This window comes from Pinus tabuliformis, chromosome 9 (assembly GCF_031772625.1).
Source record: "Pinus tabuliformis cultivar Carrire ecotype Pingquan chromosome 9, CPIR1, whole genome shotgun sequence".
Taxonomy (NCBI): Eukaryota; Viridiplantae; Streptophyta; class Pinopsida; order Pinales; family Pinaceae; genus Pinus; species Pinus tabuliformis.
Window position 1 is genome coordinate 1,341,362,523 of NC_142307.1, and position 21,576 is coordinate 1,341,384,098.

Below are 21,576 nucleotides of genomic sequence, written 5' to 3' on the forward strand. Positions count from 1 at the left end.
CCCTGTGAAGCTGATCCTGCTAAGCAAGCAAATTCGTCTTCCAATCTGGAAGACAAATCTGAAGTCTCCTGAATGTTACTTCTGTCCATGGCTAAACTGGAACAAATTTAGTGTGCTATTTTTCTTTTTCCTCCCGACACAAATCCCACATCAAAACTTTTTTGCGTCCAACTTGTATTTTGCTCAGCGAAAATAAACTAAGCTGCAACTACTCCCTCTGACTGCTGGAATCACTAACTGGGCAATTCGATTTTCCTGCCTCCTCTCAACTGAAAAAATCAAATTGCTTCCCTAGCAACTCGAACTGCCTGATCTGGGCTCTGCGCAGTCTCTCTGGGAATTTCGATATGCTGCTCCCTCTAAACAACGAAATTCCTTTTTCTGCTTCTGAGCTTCCTCGCTGATCAACTTGGCTTTGATACCATGTGAAAATTCCAACTATTGCAACTACTGGAGATTATTCTTCTAACTCAGAAATTAATTTTGCAGTTTATTTACTACGGCAAATAACGAATAAAATCACAACTACAATTTTCACCATACAAATATTGCGGAAAATAAAATACTAGAAACTGAGAAATTCTAGCACACACAATAAAATTGACATAGTTATTTATGGACAATTGTCTCGGGAAAACCCAACTTGGGAAAACCGGTGCAGCAGATGAGGGTTTTATTATTAATGTTCAACGACAAATCTGAGTACAATAATTTAGATGTTGAACTGGCAATCTAATATGAAGAAAACACTGGCAAAAATATTGTGAAAATTTTCTCTCACCCCACAACTATTTTCTTTTTCCACAATAGCTTCTCCAACCTCTGCGTAGTCCCTATGCTGGTCCTCTAAAGATTCCGACCTTCCTTCCTTCGACTCTTCCGGGAACCAAAAAATTTCTCCTGTAATGTTGTTGCTCTCCTGCGCCACCTGCTACTCACCCTCTGGCAATATCTTCTCTCTTGAGCTGCTGCTACTAAGAAAATTGAATTGCCTGGGCAACTGAGTATCTGCACTGGGTGATCTCCATCACCACATCGACTTTCTTTTATAATCCGTTGTTGGAGCACCAATGACAAAGATTAAAACTTAATCAATGGCTAGGATCATTTCTGGGTCGATCCGTGTGAGTTTCTAGATTATTCATGCCTTATCTCAATTAATACTGATTAATCAACCATACTCCCTAAGTTTAGACTTAGTAAATATTTAAAAATTGGTTAATAATCTAATTGAGACACTTCTAGGCGGAATTTCCAGAAATGATTTCTGGGTTTTGGAGCTGTCATGTATTCTAGCCTCTCCACAAAATTTCGTGGCTAGAACACTTTCAATGCTACAAAAACTAACAACAAAGAGCCAATCCCTAGACCAAGTCCTTCTCCCAGTACCAAGTCAGCCCTTCCCAGAGAACCAATGGTCAGTTGAACTTGAAGAATGAAGGTGAAATATGGGCACATAATGTAAGATGGAAAGTGGTAAGTATGGAATATGGATAGAGGGAACAACGCTATCTCATTCAAGGCTTCCCAATATGTGCCCCTCCTATACCCATTGGGCCATTAGGAGAGGTCCCACTAGACTAGGATCGAAGACCCCATTTAATGTGAGGGAACTAGATCACGGTCAAAACCCCTCCTTCTAGGTCACCCCATAATCCATATCAAATGCCCAAATACAAACAAGCATAAGCACCCGATTGCAAAATGAATAAAGTACCTTTTGATTGGAAGCCCACCTTCATCCATGTGGTGCTGCTAAATGGGTGAGAAGCATATGATTGATGCAGGTGGCGAAGATAAAATGGCACGTCGTCAGCGTAGTGGTGGCTGTCAGGGGTTGCATGGCTAGCCGGCTGGATGGGAAGAATGGGAGAATTTTTTTCTCCTAGAGGGTCACACATTTTGGTGGGTAACATGTAGAACTAAGGTTTATTAAGGAGCTAAATTGCCTAGGGTTGATGATATAAACCCTAGTGAGGCAATTTTCACCATGAACAAAGATAAATTTTGAAGGTGTGAGGTCAATCAAGGTGAAAGAATGCCAAATCAACTTCAATGTTTCAATGACTCAAACCCTAGTTGAATTCAAACCTTGCACTAGCTCAAGCGGCTTACCTTAAAGGGTCGAAAAACTTAAAAATAAGAAAGGAGGAAAAATATAAGAAGTTTAATCAGTTCTAATCATCAATAGGATCCAAGTGCCTTTCCCTACTTGGGTTATGGAGTCCCAGGGGTTTAAATCATAGATATATGAAATTCATGCTTGGAGTAAAGGGGAAAACCCTAGTTTTCACTTCCAAACCCTAGCTATCTTTTTATGAGGGGAGAAATTAACTATAAGAATGCTCTCTAGGAGGTCTTTTAGGGATTTCAAGGAAAATATATTAAACATGCAATAATTCACCAAGACTTTCCAATAAAAAATTGCATTTAGACAAGGAAATAATAGAAAATCCTAGCAATATTCCATTCATGTAAAATCATAAAAGATATTTAGTAAATATTCACAAATTTGTTAATAAATGCCTTCTTTCAATCCGAAAAAGATGTTTCCAGTACACAAACTAGTCTCTAACAACAAAACTCCAAATAAGATCACATCTCCACAAGTAGCAAAGTACAAGAGGCTAAGTCGAGCCCTTTAAGGAGGCATAAATCCACAAGTGTGATGATGAAAATTGAGTGGAGTGATCCTCCTTTTATTGGAGGTCTATCACTTGAATTAATTAACGTAAAAGTCCCTAAAACAAGTTCAATTTGGAGTAAAAGTCAAAGTAAAATGGGTTACAATCCAATCCAACTTTGGGACCCCATTAGGTACAACAAGCCCTCCTCAATCATCCTTGGGGATAATCATCCTCATCTAGGCTCTAGATCAAGGCATGCCCAACAAGTAGTGTGAAGGCAAGTCGAAAGGCATGTTGGGTCCACTAGTACATCATCAAGAATCCTCAATGCTAATCAAGATGAGCTTAGTGTTCTAGCATTTGAGGGTGCTTTGGGGTGTCCATCAACTGGCAAGATCATCAAAGTGCCCAATGCTCTGCTATAAAAGGGCAACACTGCATCTGCAAGGTCATTATGCTCTCTGGAAGTGTAGTATGGCCTGGGAATCGTGTGGAGTAGGACTGGAATAATGTTCCCTCAAGGCCTTAGTTGCTCTATGCAAAACCACATGGAAAAAGTGTTTTAAACTCAAGCGAAAACAACCATTCATTAGGGACAATAACCATAAATGGATATAAGTGGACCATACTTAACTATCAAGGGCATAATAATATTTCAAACCGGGATCACCTTCAAATATCTAACTAGACCAAGTCTTGTAAAAGTGTTCCCTACTTTTATAGGGGTGGCTAGGTAATAGGCCCTATTAGGTGCTTCCAACCCCCAAGGGAAGAAGGAATTTCCAAGATCAACCCTTCAATTTGTAGGCAGTAGTGAGAATAGGTGGCTATGGAGGGGAAAGACTTCATGGCCAAGTGCGATGGCCAGGGCACCAACTATTAGAGGTCCACATCATGAGTGTATAGATGTAATGGAGGGAGCAGTCATGGAGGCATGAGTTACCTCTTCCCTCAACTTGCTTTTTCCACCCCTTTGGTGTGCCTTTTACTTCTTTTTGATGATGCTTTTATATGATGCATGGCTCAAGGTTCAAAGCTTGCTCTTTATGATATAACATTTATTTTACCTCTTAAGATGAGTCAGTTTCTTGCTCATCAAGTTTGTGACATGCAAGAGTTCCTTATGATGAGATAGAGCATCAAGTGTTCAAGAACCGAGTGATGGCTAATGAGGGGGGTAGAGCTCGTGCCAGACTTTGGCCCATGTGCTACTTATGTCCCTGCCATCTTTTGCATTTTAACTTTTCTTTTTCTTTTGTTGTGGCCATCTTATGCTTTTTTATTTTTTTCGCTGCATCAACTTCCAAAAAAGTTTTCTGACCCTACTCAAGGATGTGGATGTGTGAGTGCCAAATCCCAATGAACCAATCACAGTAACCCGAAGAATGGAGGTGGTATCAAGGGAATGATAAATATGTTATGTATGGAATGGTAATGTATACACTACTTCAATCCAAGTTTCCCAAGTAGTGCCCCTCCTAGAACCCTAAGGCCTTAGAGAAGGTCCCATTGGACTAGGGATAAAGACTAACTCCCCTGAGAATGTGAGAGAACAAGTTTACAGTCAAGATCAATCAAGCATCCATATCACCCCTTTATCCATGTTAAAATGCCCAAAACATTAAGTAAAAATACTTGATTGCAAAATGGTTAAAGTACCTGCTGAGTGTTATCCCACCCTCATTCTGTTGAATTTTCTAAGTCTATCCGTTAGAAAATTAGTCTGTATTCTGCTGGTTTATTTCTTCTACTTGTAAATTCTGAACAAGTTATTTCAAACATTTAAATACCGAAATAAACACAATACAATCACAACATCTACAGATCATCAACTGAAAGAAAATAAGCACATAAGTGACATCGTTATTTTTGGACAAATGTCCCTGGAAAACCCCAATGCGGGAAAACCGGTGCAACTATTCTGAGGGTTTATTATTATGCAGTATTTCCTTGAGTACAACTGGGTGCCTAACCGGCTCACCTGACAGAGAAAAATACACGACAACAATACCTCTATATTCGGAAATAGGTATTCAAAAAACCTCCGGCACAACTGAAGCTCAGTGCTGGTCCTTCTGGCCTCTGCGTCAGCTTCCTATTGACCTGCGTCAGCTCTAGGACCCTTTGCATCAACCCTCTGAGGCACTGTGTAGCCTCTGGGACCCTCTGTGTCACTCCAGTAGCCTTTGCGTGGATGACGCAGTCCCTTTGGCCTCTGCGCTATCTCTGCTGGGCTCTGCGTGGCCTGAACTGGCTGTTGCTCTTGCTCTCCTTGCTTCTGAACTGGTCTCTCAGTACTGTCTCTGCCTCTCTGTCCAATACTCATTGCCCCTTGCTGCTGATCATTGATTCACTTTTTCTTAGCAACCTCTCTCTAGCAAAATGAATGACTGATCACTCTGGTGTGTTCTCCAACTGACCCTCAAGCCTCCTCTTATACTTTTCCTGTTGGTTCTTCAATGACCGAGATTCAATCTTTAATCAACGGCTAAGATTAGATTTGGCTTGATCCATGACTTTTGGAACCTTCTAACCCAGTTTTATATTAATAACCATTAATATTTTATTTTTCCCAAGTTTAGACTTAGGAACTCCATTAAAAATATTAATTATTTTAATATCTCCTAAACCGCGTACAATCTGTCCAAACCATTTCTGGGTCTTGGAGATCTCATGTGCTTTAGCCTCTCCACCAATTTTCATGGCTAGAGCACATCCGATGCTACCCCAAATCAACACATTCAAGAGGAATGCTGGATAGTGAGAGGTGCATGACTTGTGTAGATGGGGGAGGAATATGGCATATCATTATCATTGAGCAATGTGTAGGGTTGCTGGTTGGCTTGCTGTCCAAGATAGGAGAAAGAGTTTTCTCTTATAGTATTACCCATTTTGGTGGGTAATAGGGACTTTGTAGCTTAAGTGCAAGTTCAATAGGTAATAGGTTGTAGAGGTCGTTTAGAGTCTCCATGTTTATGTATTAAGTCCCATTATATTGATTACTTTTTCAAAATATATATCTCAAAACTCATGATATATGTACATTGAAGTGATTTTGCCTATTTGGACCCTTGTTTGAAATAATCTCGACAAACTTCCTGTATGGTCTCTACTTATTCATATTTATATTGTTGTGCATGAATGAATATATAAAAGTTAAATTTTGAATATTTTATGTATTTATTAATTTTTCCAAGTTGAAGGTTGGGTCTTGACTCCAGTGTTGTGGGGGAGCGCTCCCCCCGCTCCCAATTCGCGCTCCGCTTGGGAGCTACCTTGGGAGCGCGCTCCCTTTAAAAAAAATATTCTCCCTGTTTTTGAGGGAGTGATTAGGGGAGCGGTCGGGAGCAATCGCTCCTTGACCGCTCCCCTTCGCTCCAGGAGCGATTTTTTAAGAGGGGAGTGGTCGGGGAGCGATTGCTCCCGACTGCTCCCCCTCTTTAAAAAATGCTCTCTTCTGCATCGAAAAAGGCCACACGGCGGAGAGAGGGAGGTGATGGTCGGTGGACGGAGAGGGAGAGGAAAGGGAGGGAAGGGGAGGGGGAAAAGGTTAAAAAGACCCTCTCCCCTCCCATTATTCACCCATTTGTCTAAGTTGGAGAGAGCAAGAGAGAGTTTGGAGCTTGGAGAGAGCAAGAGAGAGGAGCTTGGAGGAGCTTGCAAGGGAGATTGGAGCTTGGGATTGAAGGCCAAAGAGGTAGGATCTACACTCTAATCTAGCATTTTTGTTTTTTTATGTTCATTGCTAAATAAAAAAAAATTCTTTATTTCCCATTCCCATTCCTCCATTTTTTTGCAGACTCAAAACTTCAAACATCATGGCTATATGGCTTGGCATTTTCTTCTTGTTGGTTCCTTTTTTGGTTATTATGGTGTTGGAGAGTAGAAGGAGGGTTGATCATGGTGAAGAAGATGATGAAGAAGTGGGTTAGAGTGGATTTGATGAAAACCATCGAGAGTACCTTGGTGAGGAGGAAGAGAGTGGACATGACGAGGCCCCAAAAACTAGACAAGACCTGACCCCATTGTGGAAATATGTTACTAAGTCTGAAGCAGGGAAAGGGGGTGGAACCACTAAATTTACATGCAACCATTGCAACAAAACTTACATAGGTTCATACACCCGTGCCAGAAGGCACCTCTGTGGGAAAAGGCCATGGGATGGAGATAAACCAATAGGAATCAAAGCTTGTGTAAGTGTGTCAGCAACAGAAAGAGCCAAATACATAAGGGAAGAGGAGGAAGCCCAATACAAATCTAAAAAATCAAAGGGTTTCTTTGAACATAGCTCACAATCACATGCACAAAGAACTCCTTCAGCATCCTCCCATGGCAGTGGATATGGAGGCACAGGAACAAACATCTCTTTAAGGCGTAGAACCATATTAGATTTCCTTGACGAAGGGTGTAGGAATGATGTGGATTCAAAAATTTGCCAGTTTTTCTATGCATGTGGGATACCATTCAATGTTCTTCGCTCACCTTATTGATATGAAATGGTTTTTGCCATAAATGATGCCCCCAAAGGATAGGAGAGCCCTGGGTATGACAAGGGTAGAACCGTTGGACTTGATCATGAAAAAGACAATATCACATTCTTTGAGTAGAATGACAAATTCTTGGAATGAGCATGGGTGTCCATTGTATCTGATGGATGGACAAATGTAAAAGGCAAGCCATTGATAGGTGTTCTTGTTGTGTTTGTTAGTGGTGCCATCTTCCTTTCAACATATGATTACTCAGAGAAGTTGAAGACCGACATCAACATTGCAGAACCATTACTTGAAACAATTGAACGTATTGGGCCATACAATGTCATCCAAGTCATCATTGATAATGCTGCTAATTGTAAGACAATGGGAGCAATTATTGAGGAAAAATACCCCAACATATTTTGGTCTGGGTGTTTGGTTCACAAAATGAACCTTTTGATGCATGATTTGTACAAGAGAGGCAAACAAATGATAAAATTTATTACAAATCATAGCAATACACATGGGCTTTTCCGCAGTCACTCAAGATTGGAGCTGTTGAAGATTGCGAAGACTAGATTTGCTAGCTATTACCTCACCTTCAAGAGCCTTTTGAAGGTAAGAGAGTCACTGGCTAGCATGGTATCAAGTCCACACTAGCAGGTATTAAAGGATAGGGCTACAAATGCAGCGGGCAAGCAAGGTTTTGAACAGCTAGAGGAGATTGCTCTTGATGGTCTGTTTTGGGCACATGTGAGGCAAGTATTGCAATTCACCAAGCCCATTTATAGCATGATTCATTTTGCAGATACAAATAAACCAGTGATTGGGGAGGTGTATGAGCAGATGGATACCATGTTGGGGAAATAAAAGATATTGTTCAGGAAGATGATCCCAACTTGTATACAAGGATTCACAATTGTGTGTGTACACGGTGGAATAAACTTAATGTTCTACTACATGCCTTGGCGTATATCCTTGTGCCAAAATACTACTCTCCATCTTGGTTGGGCCAACTTGCACCTGGGGGTGGGGTTAAGGCCAAACCCCATACAGATCCAGAGGTACAAGAGGGATATATGAAAGCATTAGACATGCTAGTCCCTGATAGGGAGGAGTATGCTAATCTACGTCTTGAATTAGGTAGATACTTCAGTTGCACTGGTTTGTTTGGTTCTTTGCATGTAATGGATGACAGAGACAGATTTGATGCTCTCACATGGTGGGAAGCATATGGCGGCATGGGACTTTTGCCTAAATTGGCAAAAAAAGTTCTCTCACAAGCTGTAAATACTTCTTCTATAGAGAGGTGTTGGAGCACCTACAACTTCATACATAATGTGAGAAGAAACAGACTCAATGAAAACCGGGCAAAAAGCTTGGTTTATGTGCACTACAACTTGAGGTTGTTGAGTCATTATTGTGATCAGGTTTATGAGGATCCAACATATAAAATTTGGGACAACCACCGAGAGGATGATAATTTGGAGGATGGCACTATACATCTTGAAGAATTGGAAGATGAAATTTTGAGAGAATGATGAAGCAACAACAACCATGCCACCCCCACCATCCAGTAGCAGTGCCAGTGCTCTAGTTTCAAATATTGTTCCTTTGCTTTCGCCGCCTCCATCTACATCCTCACGTGGAGGGCATGTGCCTTTTGGTTCTGGTCGTGTGACTATGCGGGAGGAGACTCCTAGAAGACCACAACCTGCTCAGAAATTAGACATTTCTCGTGGAAAGAGGCCCAAGAATTAGCAATAGATAATAGATTTGCTTGTCTTTTCTAGTTTCTAGTGGTTTTAATAACTGTTGACCCTTTCATATTTATTATGATATTTTTTGTAAACAATATATGACAATTTAAGTTTGAAGTTGGCAATTATAACTCTTTGGTAATGAATTATGAATATGATGCTTCGTGAAAGTTGAAAGTTGTTTCATTTCATTTTATTTCATGTTAGATATTCTTTATTGTAATGGTTACACTTAGCTTACAAGTACAAGTTTGGTGATCAATGATGATAAATGTTATATATTGACTTTTGAAAGCTTGAAACTTTAAGATTGATGAATCATGAGACTCAATATGTTGTATGTTACTAACTTGTGGATGTGGTTGATGAAGATTATAACTTCTAGATGATTGATGTTATATGGTTCAATCTATGTTTTTATGCTTTTTATATGTAATTCATCATTCTACATGCTTTTGTTGACATATATGCATCAAAATATAAAAAAATATATATTATATAAAAATTCGCTCCCCGATTCGTTCCCAAACCGGGAGCTTATGAAAATGTCGCTCTTGCACTGGCTCCTCGTTTTTGCTCCCGTTCCCAAGTAACCTTGCTTGAGTCAACTTCGAGCCAACTCTAAGTCTGATTACCTTGCTACTTCATTCTTCTAGTTTGCGTGTTCTGTTGTTGGATCTAGTTATACTTAATGACTGTTAGATATGGAAACATCTTCATATAATCGCTTCCATTTCATGGAATGTTGGTTTGTCTTTCAATATTTTTTTTTAAAAGAAACGAGTATGTATGTATTTATATTAGAAAAAACAAAAGTTGGAGAGGGCCAACACCCTTACATAGAATCTAAATTACATCATATGCAGTTTTATCCAAGTAAATTAAGAGTTTACTTATGTGAGGAGGAGTGCACCAATTTACACAAGATTTTGCAACTGTAAATCTTACAAAATGTCCCCAACAACCATATACATTTACAAGCATTTATACTAAAAGGAGGAGTGAAAAAACCAACCTTGTTGCAAAAAACTTGTGAAGATTGCCATGATCAACCAATGCTGTGATCGCCCTCATTAGGGCCACAGGAGGGGGGGGGGGAGGAGGGGGGTGGGCGACAAATTCTTTTTGCACTTGGAGACGAAATACCCACAGCTTGCTCGCCATTTGAGTTGTCGCCAACCACAGACGAAGAGACCTCCAAAGCCGCCACCTTCTTTCTGAGGAGAAGGATTTCTTCCTTAATATCATCTGTGACTCCTTTATTTCTACTTGGTGAGTAAGAATTTTCATCTCCATGAAAAGTTGAAAATAATTGTGTTACCACTCCACCATAACTTCAACCCTGTCAATGGAGGCTAGCAGGGCCTGGGCTGAATTGACCATTCTCTCTATTACCTCAGCGAGGTCCAAAAAATCTTGTGGATTCACCATCTTGCGAAGGGGAGGGATACTGAAATTGCAGGGACCTAAGAGAAACTCACAAATGTCACGAAGAACTTCCTCCAAATTCCAACTGAAGAAATTGATAACTGAGGCCATTGATAAATCAAGCTGATTCTGGACCTTGCACTAGCCACCCTGTAGTGATAAGACTGCTTTCCCCATATCAAAGTCTCTCATTTTGAATCTCTGAGTAGTTGGGACGATTTTAAGCGAGGGAATTAAATTTTTACCCGACCAAGTTGCTTCGACCTCCCAACTACGCCAGTGAATAGTCATCTCGGGCTGGCTTTCCTTAATTAAGAAGTGACAAGGGTGGTAATGCAGTAACATAGAAGGCGACCACCTATCCCCATCCATTAAACACTTGTTACCCAAGATTGACATATGACGCCGAAAAAGGAGAGAGGGGATCTGGGAAGGAGGACCCCGACATCCCATCCTCTCAACAGGTAGTACCACTCTCATCCTGTCGGTCTTGAAATGCGAGTTGCTCCTAGATTGCATGTTATGGAATTGTTATGAAGAAACTCCTTTGGTTCAAATTGATCGTTCCTTGAGCCATCAAGGAGCCTTTTTTGCTAGAGTGTTAGCCTCCGAGTTCAAGAGTTGAAGGATGTGAAAAAAATTTACTCCTTCGATCTTGGTCAGCAAGGAGAGGATTCTTTGATTGGTTGGAGCCAAGTCATTGGCAATTAATGATTTCCCTTTTGTAAATTGTCGGATGACCAATAAGGAGTCTCCAAATACATTTAGCTTAGATATTTTATGATCACATGCAATTTTGAGCCCTTTCCATAATGCTAGAAACTCTTCTTGGTTGTTGGTTGCTCTCCCAAGTCCCCACGCAAACTGAGACACCATTTTTGCACCGAGATCGAAAATGATCTCTCCCGCTCCAGCCTCGCTCGGGTTTCCTCTAGAAGATTCATCAAAAAACAAGGAGAAAGCAGATTGATTTCGAAACCAAGCTTGGAATTCTTGCTGAGCCATTCTAATGCATGAGACCATGTGGGTTTTGGGACGGATTTGGAGGGCTTCTTTGTTTGAAGGGAGCAGGCCAACTTTGATCCAAGCTGCCTCCTAGAGTTTGAAGATATCAAATCTTTGTTATCTAGGCCACGAGCTGAAATGTTCTCCGAGAGCATGGAGATGGCCTTATCAACCACTTTGAGAGGGGTGGTGTCTTCTTCTTTGGTTTTTTATTCTATTTCTAGCGATCTAGATTGATTAGCAGAGATGTTGGGGAAGGGAAACCCAACAATGAACAGGGATAGAGGTGGCTCTCCTGGGCCAGGGATAAAGTTGTCTCCATGTTATAAACATTTGATCCTGTTACCCACCACCTTTGGGTAGTATGCATAGGATAATTTTTTTCTCCTAGATGGTCCTCAGCTGGCAGCCAACAACCCCTTGCAGCCCCTAGATAGCTCGATGTGCCATTTTATCCGTCACTTGAGCCAGCCATGTGGTCCCTCTCCCATCTGTTATGAATGTGTGTTTGAAGGTGGGCCTCCTAACCCCAAAGGTGTGGCTTTTCATTGGTATAGTTGAGTAATCTTTCTTACTTGTCATCGGCACTTTTGGGCATGGATTCGTGGGGAGATTCCACAGAAAGAGTGGGCTAGGTTTGTATTCTTGTTTCCATTGCCCGATTTCGTGGTTAGCCTTGTATCCTAGTCTCGTGGGATCTCCTTTACAGGCCATTAGCTTTAGGGCTGGCACTACATGGGAAATCCCGATTTTGGTTGCTTGGTCCCGCTTCCCGATACCACCTACATTACTCCCCTTCCACTCATTTTGGCCCCATTCATATCTTTTCCCATCCAGGTCCACATGTGTCCGTTGGATCCACAAAGGGTTAGCCTTCCCCTCCCCTTATCAACACCTTCAGTCGAACCTGGAACGATGCCTTAGAGGTTGATGCAGTTGAAAAGAAAATAAAAAGCATAATTTGAACACTCTCAATAAGAAATGTACCACAAAATGAAAAGATTGTCGGGACACAAATTTACACAAATTTGGCATGTGGGAAAAAGCCAAACATGAGCTCTACCCCTTATCCATGGCCATCACCCTGGTTCTTATGAGCCCTTGTTGTCGTGCAAAGTGTCTACGCACCGCGACAACGCTCGGTGTAAGGGTTGTCACTCTTGATCCTTACTCACTCTGTTTAGACTCTCTCCCAGGCAAGTCAAGGGGGGTAGTCCCTAAGGTAAATGGATGAGAAAGCCTGTGGAACACGGGCTCTAGGAGATTTTAACGACGGACAACTTGATGAATCTAGGGGAGTGTCTAAATGGAGTGAGTAAGGATCAAGAGTGAAAACCCTTACTCTGAGCGTTGTCGCGGTGCCTAGACACTTTGCGTGACAACATTTTTGGCGCCGTTGCCGGGGACCGATTTATTGGGCCTTGGCTCTACGACATTTATCTTTCATATTTCTCATCTCTCATTCGAGCCGACAAAGTTAACACTCCTTGCATTGCCACCGGGGATAGAGTTTTTTATGTCCTTGGTTTCTTCGACATCATTTTAATCATCTCATCTTTTCCGCCATTCATTAGCCTGTCAAGCGGCACAACATTTCCTAGCGTCATTTGATCTTTTCATCACCCTATCTTTCGTCATCTCATTAATCGTTTCATCTGCACCTTTAGCACCTGGACATTTCGGTTCGTTTCTTGTTTGGGTGGCGACTCCACTTCTTCCATTTATTATTTCTTAAACAAGAAGCCCTCCCTTATATCCGGTTGTTTGTTGCCTTTTGGATCCTAGAGTTAGATTCATGTTCAAGTGGCGACTCTACTTCTTTCATTTCTTACAAGAATTTCTACTAGAAGCTCGCTTCTTGTGGATCTCTTGATTCTCTTGAACAAGGGTCTCTCTATACCATCCATTTGGTCCCTCGTTATTTTTTCAGGAAATTCATCATGGATGATTCGTTTACCCCGTGTCATGTTACTGATCTTCTCCATGATATTCTGGAAGTGGCCATTCATAAATTGTCTTTGTTCTCGGGTGGTGATTTAGTCGCTGTTAGAAAGCATCTATGCATATTTACTCATACAATGCTCATATATTGTTGTTCTCCCCAGTATGATCATGAAGATGTCAAAATGCGTCTATTTGCCTTTTCTTTAGAGGGTGATGCTTTGAATTGGTTTAATGCACCTGGTTCACCATGCCCAGTTGGCTCCACACTTGCACCATACACTTAGTAGATGTTTTAGGGTCTAGAGGATGTCTTCGGCTGCAGAGGGAGGGCTTACATCATCATCCTAGCTCTTACAGATGGCCTACAAGCATTTTCGATCCACTTGGAGACCCACGAAGACATCCTTGTGCCCCCACACCCACTTGGGAGCACCACAGGTTCTTGCTTGGAAAACAAGGAGCCAACCCCTTGTTCACTATGTTTGGAGTCCATTCTCTCATCATGGCACACTTTGGACTTCATTTGGCCATCTCAATGGCCCAATTACTGATTATGTTGATCATTCTGCCCTCTTGAGAGGCTTATCTTTACATTATTGAGCTATTTGTTGGGTTTGTCACCAAAAGTATTGTTATTATGCACTTTATTTTATTTTAGGGGCTCAATTAGGCCAATTTAGCTAAATCGAATTCATTAGAGAGTGCATAAATAGAAGTGAGATGATTCACTTTCATCATCATCACTTGGATTGGGTTATTAGCTCTTGTGAGATTTTTGCTATCCCTTTTGGAGGACGAGTTTGGATGATATGGATGAATTTTGATGTTTGGATATCTCTCTCTCTCGGAGCTTCATTTTTGGCATAATTTGATGATTGGATATACTCTTTTATACATGTAAGTGCTCTTTTAATGCTTATTCTTGTCATTTACTTTTGTCCCATGAATATTGCTGGGATTTTCGCTATACAAGTCTGAAATTTACTACTACTGTATATGAAATTGTGGGAATTTTTCTCTTTTATAGCGTTGCATCATGTCATGGGCCATGTATGGATGGGTGAATGTTCCTAGAGATGATTTATGATAAATGCATCTTGATAAGTCATAAATTATTGCAAGTCAAAGTATAAAGTCCTTGTAGCAACTGCTCTCATGCTCTAATGCTATGTGAAGTTGTTGAAGGCCTCCTTGCTTGGGTGAATTCTTCCAAACCATACAATTCTCCTTGACTCCATCTCTCCCGAGGGACAAGGCACTAATCCTCCATAGGTGATCACTTTCAAAGCTTATTTCTTTCACTTTCCCTTCTCTTTCTAGGCCTAACCTTCATAGGCCTTATAGGGCATCACTTATATCACGTTTTAGCCATCCAAACACTTAGATTCTTGGTCCACCACTGCGTTGAGACTTGCTCTAGAGGCCCGCCAAATTTGAAACAAATTCGAGGGTGGGATATTGAGATATAGTAAGCCCTAGCTCAAGGACCATTTCTTGCCCTAGGTTTCCCTTGGCTTGTGTCCTCATTAGGATCACTGAATTCAAACCTCAAAGAAAATTTGTCCTTTGATCCTCTTCTCTTCCCTAATTAGGTCAAGCCCCTCATTGGGTGATCAACTCCATACCCTTGACCTAAATTTGGGTTTGCTTGGTCCTGTGTGGTCCCACAACCTATTGACGCCAATTCCACAAAGATCACACAAAGACCAATTCTCCATAGGGATTTCCAGCCCTAGGAATCATCTTTGCAAGATATATTCGCAAACCCTAGCCTTAAGAATCCACTTAGCCCTTCCTAAACAACCTATCACCTTGCTTCTAAAGCAAACAACTCATCTAACTGAGTCTCTCCTGTGAATAGGCCTTAGGAATCACTCCTCATCTTTCCATTGATCCATTCATCTTGTGATTCCTCATATACCAGGTCTCCTCCCATCGTTGAAAGTCCGTAAAGAGTAGGGAGTCGTCGCTGAGGTGATAGTGGGTTATCTCTCCATTCCTGTCCTTGACCTAGTAGTTGACCTATAGGATCCCCTTTTAGGACCCCTGCTAGTTTGAGCGGTAACATGTCCCATAAGCAATGAATTGTGTCTATGTCACAGACAGGGCCAAATGCAATTTTCTAGGATTCCAGGGTAAAGGGGCATTGCCAGAAAAGGTGTGGGATATTTTCTTCAACATTGCAGCATAGGACACATCTCAATGGACCATTAATATTTCTTCGCCTAAGGTTTTTAGCCGTGAGAATTTTACCGTGAGCCATGGCCCAGGAAAAGGTGCTAATTTTCGAGATACTATTTTTCTTCCATATGCTAGTCCAAATTTGGTTTGGGGGAGGGTCAGGAGGTGCCTTATAAGCATGGCATATCCATCCCAAATTCAATATCTCTGAGTCAGACTCTTGACCCAAATGCGACAGTTTGCTTTGTTTTGAAACTGGGGCCATTCCCTTTAGATGGTGAATGAGACTGTTCCATTGGGCAGTGAGATGATTCGAAAGATCTTCCCTTTCCCATCTTTTCCAGTATCCCTGATTATCCCATTCTGAAATGTCCATCACTTTTTTATATCCCCGTTCCGTCATCCATAATTTCAAATCCTTTAGCTAATCAATTTTTTTAAGGGGTCCTTGAGAGGAAAAGGAGTTGCTCCAGATGTTGATTCTGGCCCCATTTCCCGATTGCTAGCTCAAATGATCTATAATTATATGGGTGGTTTCCTTACAAAGAGTCCAAATTTTAGAGCCAGGTCCTGTCCACGAAGCATTTTCAACTTTGAATAGGCGATTCCTACGAAGTATTTGCGAATTAGTGCTGATTTCCACCACCCTTTAGTATTTGACACTAATTTCCAAACAATATTTGCACCCAACGCAAGGTTCATATAAAAGGGATCCTTCACTGCCAGACCACCGTTGGCTTTTGGGAGTCGGAAAGTATTCCATTGGACTAGATAAAATTTTCTTTGATTGTTCCTACCCCCCTACCAAAGAAATCTTCTAATTAAAATACTCATTTGCGTGAGGATAGCCTTGGGGGAAAGCAACCTTGAGCATAACTAAATTGGGAGGGAGGAGAGGATTGACTTAATCAATATGACTCTTCCTGCTGAGGATAGCCACTGTACTCCCCAACCTTGGATTTTCTTCCTAAATTTATCTAGGATTTCCTCCCAACAATCTAAATTTGACGAAGACAAGGAGATTGGGATACCAAGATATTTAAAGAAGTGTCACTCCTCCTTCAAAGAGAATTCTAAGACAATGACAATCTCCCGAAGGGCGAGGGGGGAATAATTCCACCCATACAACTGACTTTTTTTCTTGTTAATGCTGCCCCCTGAGAGACCCAAGTATTTATCTAGAATCCTTTTAAATCTGGTGGCTATTTGTCTGGAGGCTCCTCCCATTAAAAGGGTATCGTCCACAAATTGTGAATGATTGACGTCTTTGATATTGGGTGCTATACTCAAGCCTTTAATTTTTCCTTCTTGATAGGCCACTTCCAAATTCCTGGCTAGAGATTCAACCACTATAATATAGAGTAGAGGGGAGAGGGGGCAACCTTGTTGAAGGCCTCTTGATGCAGGGAAGAAATGGCAGAGGCAACCGTTGACAAGGGGGGCTATCCAAGATCTCCCAATGCATGCTTTGATCCACATAATGAAATCTTTCCCAAAACCCAGCTTCTCAAGAATTGCAGTGAGGAAGGAGTGACATACACTGTCAAAGACGTTTGCCATGTCAAGTTTAATGACCATTCTTGGTTCTCCATTGAGCTTGCTTGAGTGTACGACCTCTTGAACAAGAATGATATTATCCAAAATTTGGCGATGATGAAGAAAGGCTCCTTGGTTTTCTGAGATAATTTACGGGAGGAGAGTTCTAATTCTGTTGGCAAAAATTTTGTTGAGGATCTTATATGAGGCATTACACAGAGATATCGTTTTGAATCGAGAGAAAGAAGAAGGCTTGTTCTCCTTAGGGATAAGGGCTAGAAAGGAAGAGTTTGTATTGCCACCCAGTTTTCCTTTGACTCTAGAGGGCTTTAACATTTTCAACAAGTCTTTTTTTATTAGAGGCCAAAATATACGATAGAACAATATGGTGAATCCATCCAGACCATGGGCTTTATCGGGGTCAAGGGACCAAATGGCCTTGATGACCTCAACTTCTTCAATGGGTCTAATTAAGAAATGATTATTATCACTAGTCACCACAAAAGGGAGACATGAGAGGAAGGATTCAACTTCATTGGGATTGTTATCGTTATTTTCAAAATATAGATTCAAAAATAAGAGAAAGCTTCTTGTTTGATTTCCGGAAAGGAGGAGATTTTTTGCTTACCTTCTAGAACTATCTCCTTTACTCTTTCCTTGTCTCTCGGGCCCTTGCTTGCTTGTGAAAGAGGGAGGTGTTTCGATCTCCAACTTTTAACCAAAGGCTATGAGACTTTAACCTCCAAAGTTCTTCTTCCTGCCTGCTGACCTTGAGAATTTGCTTGTTAAGTTGTCTTTCCCTTTCGAAGTGTTCATCTTCAATGGGGATTGTTTCCATCTGGGAATGTAGACCTTCCAATTGCTTTAACAGATTTAACTTTTTCTGGCTCAGGGGCTTGTAGTGTTGTTTGACCTAGGCTTTGAGCGCTAGTTTGACTGCCTATAGCTTTGATTCCCAAACAAATGTTGGAGAGCTCGAGACTGGCAGGATCCAATCTCGTTTAATTAATTCTGGGACTCCTTCAAATTGTAACCAGCCAGGGTTATAGCAGAAGGGGATTGGACCCAGATTATCCGGGGGGTCTAAAATGAGCCTGATTGGCTTGTGATCTGAGTTCCCTCTCGCCATGATATTAGAATAATACTCTACTCCTTTTAAGATCCCATTGTTATGAAGGAGGAAATGGTCACGCTTGGCGGCTATAAACCCAGAGCCGCTTCTCTTGTATGTCCACGTAAACTTTCCTCTCTTTGGGATTATGTCCAATAGATCCCACTCATTGTTCAAGTCCTCCAACCTTCTCTAAATGGGTCACATACATTTGATCCTCCTTTCTTTTTCGATGGGAAGATGGTGACGTTGAATTATGTAGTCCTTCTGCCATTGTTGTTCCTTCAAGCTTATCAATGAGTCCCAGAAAACCCTTTTCTCCCCATACGTGGATGGAGCATATATATTTATTAGAGAGAAAGTTTCCTTTGTTTGGGAGTCTTCCAAACGAACTGCGATCCAAAACCTTTCCTTGTAGTAGTGGATGAGGTTGAAACTTGAAGTTTGCCAAAGAATACATAGGCTTCCAAAGGCTCTTGAAGAGCTTTGGGCCGCCCCTTCACTATTTCTCCAAATTGATTTTGAGAGAGCTAACATTTCTTCTTCTACCAGTTTGGTCTCTTGAATAAAAAGGACCTACAAATTCTTTGTCCTAACTAGATCTCTTACTGCCTGGGATTTATTGGGGTTTACCAGTGCCCCTATATTCCACGAGAGGAGTTTCATTTGTTTTTTGAAGTGGATGGCTTACCTCGTCCCATTTTACTTCCTCCTTTCTCCTTTTTACCAACATTTTTGAGAGTCTCCGGAATCTGGGACTAGTTTCCCAACTTAATGTTTTGTTCTGTTTTGCAAAAACCCTGTGTTGCACGGGTTCGCAAACCCGGGGGTGGGGTTCGTGAACCTGTCCCGGGTTCTCGTCCCCACGAACCGGGTGCTGGAATGGGTACTTCCCAGACGAACCCAAATGAACCCGATACTTCCTAGTAGACCTGGTTCTTAGTATCTTCGGGTTGGGTTCTTTTGTGTAAATGGGTTCGCCGAACCCCCAAAATGGGTGTGTGAACCCCGAAAACGGGTGCGTGAGGGGTTCTTGATGGCTTTTTTTCCTTTGTCCAGAAATCCTTTTCTTCTCACATTCCACATAATGGCTTGTCGTTGTGTTGAATAAGTTCATGGAAGTTCAAAATTCTAGTATCAAACAAATGATAGAGAAATGATTTGGGTATCGGATATACATATGATATATCAGATGGAAGATAATCTCCTCCTGCCCAAGAGTAGCTTACAAATAACTTAATAAGTTTAATGCATCCTTAATTAACCAGTTCACTATAATGATATTTTTACAGTTGAAGTTGGGTTTTAAAGATTGCTAGGTTAATGCAGCCAAATCGATGTACCGTACTTTTATCTGAATATGGTAGAATCATACTGGACGGGGTGTTATGTTATTTTCAGTGCAAACTCTATTCTCAGCGTTCATAGTTTACTAGGATGTAGTTAGTAGGTCCACTAAATATATAAGCTAAAGTGTTGTTCATGAAAGGATTGGTAGAAGGATGGCATTATGATATCTGGAAACATTCTCTGAGGGACTGATAATAATGAATTTCCTCGAGGTTAGCTTCATCTATAGGTATTCTTTGACTAATAGGAATCAAATCATCTTTTCTAGAATGAATATGTCGTCCCTGTCATTAACTTTATTATAGACCCTAACAACATTGTGTTTCAACTTAATAATGAAATGTATGTGTATTTTAAAAGGATTTTAGTCTGTCAGCCAGTGTCATAGATGAGTATCAAATTGTTAGGTTTCAACTTAAACAATTGTAACATGCATATTGTTAGGTGTTAGGTTTCAACTTAAACAATTGTTAACATGTAAGCTGGAAGATTTCAATAAATAATATATATAAATTATAATATACCCCCGATGAACCCACATACCCTGTTTCAAAAAGTGACACACCCATCTCCGAACCCACATTTCCTGGCAACATAGCAAAAACCATGTGAGTGCAGATAAAAGTATAAAGTCTTAAGTACTTTTTAGAATTAATCTCAACTTTATATTTTCATATCTGCTTATATGGATAATGGCAAAATATGTCATGTGTATGTTACTATTAGGGTTCAAGTGGTATTTAATTAACAGATTTGAATGTGGTACTTGGTGTTTTTAATTTATGTTAGGCCTGAAACACGTATTTTGAGAACTTTGTATTCAGGATAATAATATCATGCCTTACAAGAGTAAACTCTGACTTAATTATAGTGAATTCAATTTTAGCAATGTATTTTGTTGTTTATCCAGTCGGTTTTTGTAACAAAGGAAGATTCCGACAATATATTTTATTATTCTAATAGTTGCATCTGTTTTTCAAACTCTTATTTTACTTAAAAACAAAATTCTCCAAGGAGAATTATTTGCAGAACCTTTCTGTGTGGTCATGCATGCATTTCATGTATCTTCTGAAGAAGTCTAACTTTTTTGCATTTATTGGGCTTACAGAATTTTGCCTGGAGATTTCTTGCTTGTAAACCGATGTTTACTGCTGAGTGTAAAGGTAATATGTTTAAAGGGCATTTGGTTTCCCAAAATGCTTTTAGTTGTAGTTTCTATAAAGGAAACTTTTGTATGTTGAATCATATTGTGCTCCCATGGTTGCAAAAGAATTTCCAGAGTTGGAGCTGTTCACAACTAGGCTATATCAGGCTCATTGTATATAGAGATAAATTAATTTATTTTATGTATATTTCGCACGAATGTAAAAGTTTCAGATGATAACCAGCTACAGTTAATAACTGTAATTTCTGTGAGCAGTGGACTAGTGAAATACAACCATAATGTTCTGAAGTAGTATCCTGGTCTCTCATCATCTTTGTCTTTCCCGCTCTCAACTGAATCCAAATACATGTATAGACAATAGAATAATTTTTCAATGGTTGCAACATTTTCCTGAAACATCCTCTATATTTTGTGAAGCAAGATTTTCGCCATAGATTTTTGAACCCAGCTTAATTGCCTAACAGGGTGTTAATTTTGGTATGTTCTATGCTTAACAGCGATTTATTTCAAATTTCTTATTAGCCCAATATCAATTTCCAGAATAGCAATCACATTGGCATGATAGTAAAATGCAGATAGAACATAAATATAAACAGTAGAAGACAAGCCAAGACAAGAGGACACAAGATGTGGCACCAGCCAGAGACAAACCCCAATGTGGGGAAAGCCTCGATCAATTCTTCTTATATTCTTCAATAATTCCGCAGGGAGAGAGAGATAGTACAAATATACAATTCTGTAATTTTATGACAGCAACTGCAAAACCCTAACCAGCAAAGTCAAAGCTGGTCAAACAGGTCAGATTTGACCTCTAGTCAACCCCAGTCAATGCTCAGTCAACTCGGCCTCCAACAGCAAGAAGAGGCAGCCCAAAACAGTCTGAAAATCCAGTCAAACTTCAGTCAATGTCTGGTCAAACCTGCGGTCAGCTCTTTGACAGTCAACGCTGGTCAAAGTGTGGTCAATGAGTGGTCAAAACAGCTGTTCAGAAATGCGG

General features: G+C 40.6%; 1 protein-coding gene across 5 annotated transcripts in view; it reads left to right on the top strand.

The window, feature by feature from the left end:
• Positions 1 to 21,576, top strand: part of LOC149153480 (uncharacterized) — a 421,588-nt gene that overhangs the window by 111,937 nt on the left and 288,075 nt on the right. For all 5 annotated transcript variants that reach the window (XR_016262822.1, XM_089440521.1, XM_089440522.1 and 2 more), the window contains one exon: positions 20,523 to 20,577. Coding sequence is in view for 4 of the 5 variants with exons in the window: in XM_089440521.1 (XP_089296647.1) it covers positions 20,523 to 20,577 (55 nt within the window). In the remaining variant the exon portion in view is untranslated. The remainder of the gene's footprint in view (positions 1 to 20,522; positions 20,578 to 21,576) is intronic.